We start from the raw sequence: 11715 nt of genomic DNA, 5'->3' as shown, positions 1-11715 counted from the left end.
CTTACTTATCATAATCTCATGTTAACCATATGTATATCCATATATATATATCGTCATGTCGTTTTTACAAGTTTTAACGTTCGTGAATCGCCGGTCAACTTGGGTGGTCAATTGTCTATATGAAACATATTTCAATTAATCAAGTCTTAACAAGTTTGATTGCTTAACATGTTGGAAACATTTAATCATGTAAATATCAATCTCAATTAATATATATAAATATGGAAAAGTTCGAGTCACTACAATCAACGTATACTTTTAGAAAAATTGGGGACAACTGGTGTAATTTTCAAAAACATAAAAAACAGTTAGTGTAGTTTCATGAATACTATATGAGCTCTTAGTTTTGGGTGAAAGAATGATAATATAAATAAACGGATTGAAAGATTAACGAGGTACAAAACAAATAAAACAACACATGAACCATAAACTAATAGTAATAAAAAAAAAGACAATATACATGTGAACAAACGAAAAAGGTAACCCAAACACAACTAACCACCAAGATGGTGGGCAAAGATTAACAAGGCTAGCAAACCAAACGACCAAGGATACATGATACAGTACACGATGACAATGGGCCACCTGTTGGGCCACTGACCTTGGATCAATATTTGTTGGGCTTCAAATTTAGCCTCTGTGATAAATGGACCTGAACATTTGCTGGGAAGACTTGGTTGAATAAGAGTTTGGATAAGCTCACGTTGTTATTTTAATTTTTCTTTAGTTGTTATCTTTTATTCTCTTTTGGTATTTATCTTGTAATCGTGAACCAAGGATGGCAGTTTTTGGATTTTACATTTTAATTTGTTAATAATAACAAAACCGAGAAGGTTTCGTTCTTCCAAAACCGTGAAGGTTTACTTCATACAATCAAGCCGAGAAGGTTGATTACCTATCCCTCTTATTTATTGTTCTTATTTGTTTAGCCACGATCGCATTACATTATTTGGTATCAGGAGTCCAGGATGGCTGAACAACAACCTCGTCAGGGTGCTTACAGATCTGTAAGAATTAATGAACCCGATCCTTATGTTGAAATTGAATGGCTGCAGAAACGAATCGCAGAATTGGAGATGAATAGCCATCAGGATGATGATGATTCCGGGTCTGACTTTTCTTCTGCTCGTTGGGACGAAGACAGAAACCCGTTTACTAATTCGAGGGGTTATCTTAGAAGGCAAGATGATCCTTTACGTAGTATTGGGATGAAAGTAGAGATCCCTGAGTTTACTGGTGCGGCACATCCCGACGAATTTCTTGACTGGTTAAGCACGGTGGAGCGTGTTTTTGACATCAAGGATATTCCTGAGAAGTTGAAAGTGAAACTCGTTGCTCTTAAGCTCAAGAAACATGCCTCACTTTGGTGGGACCATGTTAAACGACAAAGGGCTCTTGACCGAAAATCCAAAATTGAATCATGGGACAAGATGAAAAAGCTGATGCGGGGAATGTTCTTACCCAAAAATCATCGGCAAGATGCTTTTCTCGAATATCATAACCTTCAACAACGATCTATGAGCGTCGAAGAATTTATCCACAAGTTTGATACACTAAGAATGCACTGTGATATTGCCGAGCCAGAGGAGCAGCTGATAGCACGTTTTTTAGGCAATCTTAATTCTGATATCGCTGATGTAGTAACCTTACAACCGTATTGGACATATACCGATGTTTGCCGTCTTGCTTTGAAAGTTGAAAAACAATTACAGAAGGGAAAAACTCGATCTCCGTTTAATCGTTATGTGCCTTCAGCCCCTAAATCACCTGTACCTACACTTGACAAAACCAAAACTGAAAATCGTTCCCCTACACCACAATTGACACCTACTAACAAGCCGCCAACATGTTATAAATGTTAAGGGAAAGGTCACTATGCCCGGGAGTGTCCGAATAAACGTACTATTACGGTTTGTGATGATACTGAAGATGCTATGTACGTTTCGGACGAAGCACCTACACATGATCCCGAAGCAGACCAAGAGGTACACACTGAAGTCGTTTTTGCGGATCGAGGTGAAGCTTTAGTTATCCAAAGGGCACTTAACAGTTCCATAAATACTACCAACAACGACTCTCTTTGGCTTCGTAACAACATCTTCCGCACTAAAGTAACTGCAAAGGGGAAAATTTGTATGATGATTATTGACGGGGGAAGTTGTGAAAATGTGGTATCACAAGAGATGGTCGACAAGCTGGACCTTCCAACCGAACCTCTCTCTGAACCGTACCAACTCACTTGGCTAAAATGGGGCAATCACGTCAAGGTAAGCAAACGTTGTTTGGTAAAATTCTCACTTGGCAAAAACTATCACGATGAAGTATGGTGTGATGTCATACCCATGGATGCTTGCCACATCTTATTGGGGCATCCGTGGCAATACGATCGAAAGATAAAACACGATGGTTACCGTAATACTTACACTTTTTACAAAGATGGCATCAACATTGTTCTTGCTCCACTTGATACACGGCAACCAAATGGAAAAGAACCGGCACTTTTTTTAACTCGTTCACAGTTTCAGCTGGCTGCTCAAGCTAACCCTTTGATTTTTGCTCTTGTTGTCGAAGAATGTAACCCACTGTCTGATGGCAGCCCGCAAGCAATCCAACCCATGTTAGTCGAGTTTAGTGATGTTTTTCCTCACGAAATACCCAAAGGTTTACCCTTAATGCGCGATATACAACATTGTATCGACTTTCTCCCAGGGGCAACCATTCTAAATAAACCGGCATATCGACTCAATCCACGTGAATTTGAAGAACTTCAAAGGCAGGTTACAGAACTATTAGAGAAGGGGTTAATACGGGAGAGCATGAGCCCGTGCGCGGTACCCGCCTTATTGGTACCGAAGCAGGGAGGTTTGTTTCGTATGTGCATCGATAGTCGAGCCGTTAATAAGATTACGGTTAAGTATCGCTTTCCAATCCCGAGATTTGATGACCTTTTAGACCAACTACACGGAGCGACGATTTTCTCCAAGATTGACTTACGAAGCGGGTATCACCAAATTCGTATGCGCCCGGGTGACGAATGGAAAACGGCTTTCAAAACCCGAGATGGTTTGTATGAGTGGATGGTAATGCCGTTTGGTCTTTCCAATGCCCCGAGCACTTTCATGCGACTCATGAATCATGTTTTTAAACCCTTTATCGGTCATTTTGTAGTCGTTTATTTTGATGATATCTTGATTTATAGCAAGACTGAAGCACAACATTTTGTAACATCCCATTTTTCATCATACATGTTCGAGGTACATAATTGATTTTTAGAATGTTCATACATGGTTGTATAATTGTATAAGATGATTTTACGAAGCGTGTATGAAGGGTACCAAGCATGTACGTGTTGCTTGTTCGAATGTCGAAGAAAACTGGACGTTGTTTCAGTTACAAGATGTGTACGTACCTTTTCGACCCTAAATAAAGTTTGAGTTGATGTTTCAAAACCTTACCATTAGAGAGGAAATCTTATTACGTTTCCAACGATATTTGATTCGTCGAAAACGGAGTTACGGTTTGAAAGTTACGACCAAAACAAGTTCAAAAACTGAAAAAAATGTGCCAGGCGCAAATTGCGGCTGCCAGGTGCAATTTGCGGCTGGCTGGGGGTCAAAAATCCGTTCAGGACCCAAATGGGCGCCTTTGGGCGCCCGTTTTTGCGGCTGGCCTTAATTTGCGACCAGTAGGCGCAAATTGCGGCTGGAAACGCATTTTTGGTGATTTTCTTGATATTTTGAGTTTTAATGAGGGTTATTTGAGTCTTTTCACTCGGGGGTCAATTTTGAGCCTCTAAAACCGATTCAATCTCAATCTTATCCTCATTTACACACAAAACACTCTCATCTTCAACCCTAGAGAGAGAGAAGAGAGTTTAGAGAGAGAGAGCTCCATTTGGAGAAGAAGAAGGGTGTTTCGGGTCAAACCTCAAGTGTTAAAGTTGTTCATCTCGTTAACGGCTATGTTTTGATAGTGTTGGTAAGTTCTAACTCCGAATTTAATTGTTAAGATTCTTGTTCATGTTAGGGTTTGTGACTAGTTAGTGTTATAAACCCCATTAGTTGCAAGATTTGGGGGTTTTGGGTGTGGTTAGGGTGTATGGACCTAATTAATGTGGGTTTAAGGTTAGATGAAGAAATTGGAAGTATTTGTCATAGTTTGGGTGTTTAATCACTAGATTATAAGTGTGTTGGTGATTTGAGAAGTCTATAAGAACTCGCTTACTAGTCAAAATGAGTATCGATTTTAGTTGTTGTCAAATTATGTTTTGGGTCAAGATTTGATGATTCGAGTGTTTAAATGTTTGATTTAAGTGTTAAAGGGTGTTTTGGAAAGTTAATCGCTAGTCGTTAGTGATTTTGGGCGTTTTTGAGACTTAGGTCAAAATGGGTCGACTTTGATTGGGTCGAATTTGGTAATGACACTAAATTGGATTAAATGGATGTTAAACACTCTTGTTAAGTGTTAAATGGCATTTTTGAATGAAAGTAAACGTGAGAAATGATTTCGGGTTAGAATTGGTATTTTAACCATAAAGTCAAACTTGGTCAACCATGAAACGGGTTTTTGGGTAATATACGAGATAGTATGCGTTTAATGGCTAAAGTTGATGTATTTGAGTATTTCAGGAACGCGAGAACTAGTCTCGTTAGTTTTGGACCTTCGGGTGTCGTTAAATGTATAAAAAGGTGTATTTTGCACTTAGGTATCTAAATGGGCGGATTGTGGAGGTAGGTATAAACCCTTGGTTAAGGGCGTTTGCGTCAAATTCTCTTGAAGGGAATGTGTGTTGATTGTGTGAATACCTATAAGTATATTATAAGTAAAAGCTTGCTCGGTTGCGTTTGGTGGCGACTTTACATACATGACTTGTGCATGCATCTCGAGGTGAGTGGGATAAGTATACATGTATGTATATGATGTGTTTATTTGTATGAATGGATATGTGCTGTCCAAGTTAGCAATATATGTGTTGTACGCTAACGGATTTATGAATGGATATGTGTTGTCCAAGTTAGTGTTATATGTGTTGTACGCTAACGTTTTACGAATGGATATGTGTTGTCCAATTTAGTGATATATGTGTTATACACTAACGATTTTATGAGCGGATATGTGTTGTCCAAGGGTTAGTGATATATGTGTTGTACACTAACGGTTGTTATGAACACCGATGGGAAATTCGAGTACCATTCCTTTTTTCGATTGGTTAACCATGGTTGTGTGAATTTTGTATTAGCATATTTAATATTGAACTATATGCTATTGGTGTTGCTAGCTTATTGTGGATTGCGGATATTGGTTTATGCATGATGTTTGCATAGTTGTTGAATTGCTAGCTTGTATGCGGTATTGTGTAAGTGATTGCAAGTAAATAGATTATATATGTATATGTATAATTATTGCATTCACTAAGCTTTATGCTTACCCCTCTCGTTGTTTACCTTTTTATAGGTATTGTGATTATGAAGCTAGCTAGTTGTAGACTAGATGCTTAGGTGCGCTTGGGCTCGATGGGGTAGCTTTTGGATATTTGGACGTGGATGGGGGATTTGGTAGTCCCCGGGATTATGCTCTTGGTATTGGGTTGGGTTATTGAGTCTTAACTCGTATTTTTCGTGATCGGGTCATTATTACAAATGATTTTGTAAAGTGTAATTTGTGTGCCAAGGGTCATGATAAATTGTTAAACGTATCATTACGATGTTATGTTTCGATTAAAATAGAGTTGAAAATATATTGTATTAATGGGACCTAACTAATAAAAAAAAATGTACTCCGTTTTTGGTTAAACGGATTGGGGTTGTTTCAAGTGGTATCAGAGCATAGTCTAAGGGAATTAGGTGACCTTGGAATAGGTGCCTAGTCTTAGACTTATTGACGGTTGTGCGTTATTTGCGGGACTTGTAGAAATACGGGTCGGTTTGAGATTTGTTAGTGCCTTAGAGTAGGTGACTAACTAGGACTTGTGATTGTCCAAAGCGTGACTATGTGAGGCCTTATTTCGTGTGTAAATTAGTGCCTTAGATTGCTAGTGCCTAATGTAAGTAGGCGGACTTGGACATTGTTTTAGTGATAGTCACCTAGGTTGTAGGTTGACTTGTTGTTGCGGTGTACTTGTCTATATTTAATATTATATTGTATATATGTGTATATATACAGGTATCTAATTGTGCGGTGTCCTAGGACGAATCTATTGGAGAGATTCGAATATTTGGCTGTTTGAGTGATCAAGTTCGCTGTAAGGACTTTGGTCATCCGGGTACTAGGAGTTATCGCGTGTTATCTTGTGTGAATGTTGCGTCAGTCTAGGTAAAGTACTTTGCGTGACCATGTGAAAATGGTAAGGTACGCATTTGTAATAGTGATTGATCACCATTATTACGAAAGTGTATCTTGACACCAAGCATGGCACGACAAGTAACGAACGGAGAAAACGTGGCATGGTTGGGGTAGAACGGGACGAGTTAGGAATCTTTTATTGGTTCCTAGGATATAGTGGTCTCGAGTGATGAGCTTGTTGTCACATTGGGTTCCTTGTGAGTGGGGAAGTGTTACGGTGGTTTCGGTTAGCTAAGGTGAGTGAGCAACTCACGAGTTCAGCGCGTGCGTAGTCACCCTAGGTAGTGGGTGCACTGTTGGGATTTGTCATTGGTTATAGTTACCCATCGTATCTAGGATGACCGATTATTGTATGTGTGTGTACGTCGAGGACTTAAATTCTGTAATGGAATACGACAAGTCTAATGATTGTAGTTTGGGGTTGCATGTAGTGACCCGAACTTTTCCATGTTTATATATATTAATTGAGATTGATATTTACATGATTAAATGTTTCCAACATGTTAAGCAATCAAACTTGTTAAGACTTGATTAATTGAAATAGGTTTCATATAGACAATTGACCACCCAAGTTGACCGGTGATTCACGAACGTTAAAACTTGTAAAAACTATATGATGACATATATATGGTTATATATATAGTTAACATGATATTATGATAAGTAAACATATCATTAATTATATTAACAATGAACTACATAGGTAAAAACAAGACTACTAACTTAATGATTTTGAAACGAGACATATATGTAACGATTATCGTTGTAACGACATTTAATGTATATATATCATATTAAGAGATATTCGTACATCATAATATCATTATAATATAATAATTTAAAATCTCTTTTGATATTATAAACATTGGGTTAACAACATTTAACAAGATCGTTAACCTAAAGGTTTCAAAACAACATTTACATGTAACGACTAACGATGACTTAACGACTCAGTTAAAATGTATATACATGTAGTGTTTTAATATGTATTCATACACTTTTGAAAGACTTCAAGACACTTATCAAAATACTTCTACTTAACAAAAATGCTTACAATTACATCCTCGTTCAGTTTCATCAACAATTCTACTCGTATGCACCCGTATTCGTACTCGTACAATACACAGCTTTTAGATGTATGTACTATTGGTATATACACTCCAATGATCAGCTCTTAGCAGCCCATGTGAGTCACCTAACACATGTGGGAATCATCATTTGGCAACTAGCATGAAATATCTCATAAAATTACAAAAATATGAGTAATCATTCATGACTTATTTACATGAAAACAAAATAACATATCCTTTATATCTAATCCATACACCAACGACCAAAAAAACCTACAAACACTTTCATTCTTCAATTTTCTTCATCTAATTGATCTCTCTCAAGTTCTATCTTCAAGTTCTAAGTGTTCTTCATAAATTCCAAAAGTTCTAGTTTCATAAAATCAAGAATACTTTCAAGTTTGCTAGCTCACTTCCAATCTTGTAAGGTGATCATCCAACCTCAAGAAATCTTTGTTTCTTACAGTAGGTTATCATTCTAATACAAGGTAATAATTATATTCAAACTTTGGTTCAATTTCTATAACTATAACAATCTTATTTCAAGTGATGATCTTACTTGATCTTGTTTTCGTGTCATGATTCTGCTTCAAGAACTTCGAGCCATCCAAGGATCCATTGAAGCTAGATCCATTTTTCTCTTTTCCAGTAGGTTTATCCAAGGAACTTAAGGTAGTAATGATGTTCATCACATCATTCGATTCATACATATAAAGCTATCTTATTCGAAGGTTTAAACTTGTAATCACTAGAACATAGTTTAGTTAATTCTAAACTTGTTCGCAAACAAAAGTTAATCCTTCTAACTTGACTTTTAAAATAAACTAAACACATGTTCTATATCTATATGATATGCTAACTTAATGATTTAAAACCTGGAAACACGAAAAACACCGTAAAACCGGATTTACGCCGTCGTAGTAACACCGCGGGCTGTTTTGGGTTAGTTAATTAAAAACTATGATAAACTTTGATTTAAAAGTTGTTATTCTGAGAAAATGATTTTTATTATGAACATGAAACTATATCCAAAAATTATGGTTAAACTCAAAGTGGAAGTATGTTTTCTAAAATGGTCATCTAGACGTCGTTCTTTCGACTGAAATGACTACCTTTACAAAAATGACTTGTAACTTATTTTTCCGACTATAAACCTATACTTTTTCTATTTAGATTCATAAAATAGGGTTCAATATGAAACCATAGAAATTTGATTCACTCAAAACGGATTTAAAATGAAGAAGTTATGGGTAAAACAAGATTGGATAATTTTTCTCATTTTAGCTACGTGAAAATTGGTAACAAATCTATTCCAACCATAACTTAATCAACTTGTATTGTATATTATGTAATCTTGAGATACCATAGACACGTATACAATGTTTCGACCTATCATGTCGACACATCTATATATATTTCGGAACAACCATAGACACTCTATATGTGAATGTTGGAGTTAGCTATACAGGATTGAGGTTGATTCCAAAATATATATAGTTTGAGTTGTGATCAATACTGAGATACGTATACACTGGGTCGTGGATTGATTCAAGATAATATTTATCGATTTATTTCTGTACATCTAACTGTGGACAACTAGTTGTAGGTTACTAACGAGGACAGCTGACTTAATAAACTTAAAACATCAAAATATATTAAAAGTGTTGTAAATATATTTTGAACATACTTTGATATATATGTATATATTGTTATAGGTTCGTGAATCAACCAGTGGCCAAGTCTTACTTCCCGACGAAGTAAAAATCTGTGAAAGTGAGTTATAGTCCCACTTTTAAAATCTAATATTTTTGGGATGAGAATACATGCAGGTTTTATAAATGATTTACAAAATAGACACAAGTACGTGAAACTACATTCTATGGTTGAATTATCGAAATCGAATATGCCCCTTTTTATTAAGTCTGGTAATCTAAGAATTAGGGAACAGACACCCTAATTGACGCGAATCCTAAAGATAGATCTATCGGGCCCAACAAGCCCCATCCAAAGTACCGGATGCTTTAGTACTTCGAAATTTATATCATATCCGAAGGGTGTCCCGGAATGATGGGGATATTCTTATATATGCATCTTGTTAATGTCGGTTACCAGGTGTTCACCATATGAATGATTTTTATCTCTATGTATGGGATGTGTATTGAAATATGAAATCTTGTGGTCTATTATTATGATTTAATATATATAGGTTAAACCTATAACTCACCAACATTTTTGTTGACGTTTTAAGCATGTTTATTCTCAGGTGATTATTAAGAGCTTCCGCTGTCGCATACTTAAATAAGGACGAGATTTGGAGTCCATGCTTGTATGATATTGTGTAAAAACTGCATTCAAGAAACTTATTTTGTTGTAACATATTTGTATTGTAAACCATTATGTAATGGTCGTGTGTAAACATGATATTTTAGATTATCATTATTTGATAATCTACGTAAAACTTTTTAAACCTTTATTGATGAAATAAAGGTTATGGTTTGTTTTAAAATGAATGCAGTCTTTGAAAAACGTCTCATATAGAGGTCAAAACCTCGCAACAAAATCAATTAATATGGAACGTTTTTAATCAATAAGAACGGGACATTTCAGTTGGTATCCGAGCGTTGGTCTTAGAGAACCAGAATTTTGCATTAGTGTGTCTTATCGAGTTTGTTAGGATGCATTAGTGAGTCTGGACTTCGACCGTGTTTACTTGAAAAATGATTGCTTAACAAATTTTGTTGGAAACTATATATTTTTAACATGTGAATATTATGTGATATATTAATCTCTTAACGCGTTTGATATTATGTGATAGATGTCTACCTCTAGAACAAGTCCCATTGACACACCTAATAATAATGAAGAGTCAAATGTAAATTGGAATGATTCGTGGACTGATTCACAAGTTCCCGAAGAGGAACCGGAAGAAGAGTCGGAACCGGAAGAAGAATCGGAACCGGAAGAAGAATCGGAACCGGTGGGGGAAATAATAAAACGGTTAAGTAAAAGAAAATCCTCAACCAACCAACCAAGGTTAATTATGGTCAATGGTGTTTCCGCCAAGGAAGCAAAATATTGGGAGGATTACCAATTCTCCGATGAATCGGATTCCGACGAGAATTCCGATGATGATATAGAAATTACCCCAACTGAATTTAAAAAGGCAAAAGAAAATAATAAGGGAAAGGGCATAAAAATAGAGAAATCTAATTCCAACCCCGATGAACTTTATATGTATCGTCAACCCCCGAAGTCCTTAAGTTGTAACAATGACCCGGGAACCTCTAAACCACCAGGTTTTTCTAAACCAATGTGGATTACGACGGCTCGTATTAGGGGAACATCATATATCCCTAGAAACTTGGCAAAACGAACCAAAACCGAAGAAGAAACAAGCGAGTCGGAATAAGATAGTTGTATTCGTGTGGTGTAATATATGTAATATAGTGTGCTTATGCTTTATGATATATGTAAAAATTGCTTGTATTAATAAGTATTTTTTTTTTATGAATCTAACTCTTGTCTATTTTACAGTATAAAAACACAAAATGGTTAGACAACCCAATATTTTAAGAGACCTACCCGGAGACATGATTGATGAAATCTTGTCTAGAGTCGGTCAGAATTCTTCGGCACAACTATTTAAGGCGAGATCAGTTTGTAAGACATTCGAAGAACGTTCCAAGAATGCCTTGGTTTATAAAAGGCTTTCGTTCGAAAGATGGGGGATATCACATTGGGAAATCCATAAGTTACGATGTATTTACTTTGACGCATATATTGCGGGGAACCCAAATGCTATTTTACGCAATGGGTTAAGAAATTATTTTGACTCAATATATCCGAATATTGGACTTCGTGATTTAGAAAAAGCGGCTAACATGCAACATAAAGAAGCATGTTATGCTTACGGATTAGTAATGTTCGCTTCTCACCAAAGTGAGAACAAGAACATTGGACTACAACTATTAAACAAAACGTTCCCACAAGTGACGGAGTCGGTAATTGGGGTAAGAAATGAGGTTTTTAGATTGTTACGGGACTGTTGGACATTACGTAACCCTCGCCCCTTTGACGACGTTACAACACGCTGTCTTATCAACGGCCATAACGGTTATGTTCCACAAGACCAAGGATGGGAAGTAATCCTAGTAAAACCAGAATGCATGACTTGTTTCTGGACGTATGAATTACGTGTCTTTATTGCCTTTGCTGAACGACTTGTGTACTAGCTAGAATTATCTTCACAACCATCTTGTATCAAATTTAGTGTGTGCTATATTTCATGCTATATGTAAAATAA

The 11715-nt window shown here is 36.4% G+C and overlaps 1 protein-coding gene across 1 annotated transcript; it reads left to right on the top strand.

Annotated features, from left to right (window-relative positions):
- Positions 1–968: 968 nt before the first annotated feature.
- LOC139859685 (uncharacterized) lies at positions 969–4643 on the top strand. The gene is made up of 4 exons (XM_071848467.1): positions 969–1848; positions 1930–3080; positions 3569–3685; positions 4629–4643. The coding sequence occupies exons 1-4, from the start codon at positions 969–971 to the stop codon at positions 4641–4643; spliced, it is 2163 nt and encodes a 720-aa protein (XP_071704568.1).
- Positions 4644–11715: the final 7072 nt, after the last annotated feature.

Source organism: Rutidosis leptorrhynchoides, chromosome 7 (genome assembly GCF_046630445.1).
Source record: "Rutidosis leptorrhynchoides isolate AG116_Rl617_1_P2 chromosome 7, CSIRO_AGI_Rlap_v1, whole genome shotgun sequence".
In the NCBI taxonomy this organism is placed as follows: Eukaryota; Viridiplantae; Streptophyta; class Magnoliopsida; order Asterales; family Asteraceae; genus Rutidosis; species Rutidosis leptorrhynchoides.
Note: the sequence above shows the minus strand (reverse complement) of the source record. Positions and strands in the feature narration are given on the sequence as shown.

Bases quoted from the DNA above. Each gene is read 5' to 3' on its own strand.
- LOC139859685 (XM_071848467.1), top strand. From the start codon at position 969: ATGGCTGAACAACAACCTCGTCAGGGTGCTTACAGATCTGTAAGAATT. The intron at 1,849-1,929 runs GTTATAAATGTT...ATGATACTGAAG, and splicing joins TACTAACAAGCCGCCAACAT to ATGCTATGTACGTTTCGGAC. The intron at 3,081-3,568 runs GTAATGCCGTTT...AAAATGTGCCAG, and splicing joins ATGGTTTGTATGAGTGGATG to GCGCAAATTGCGGCTGCCAG.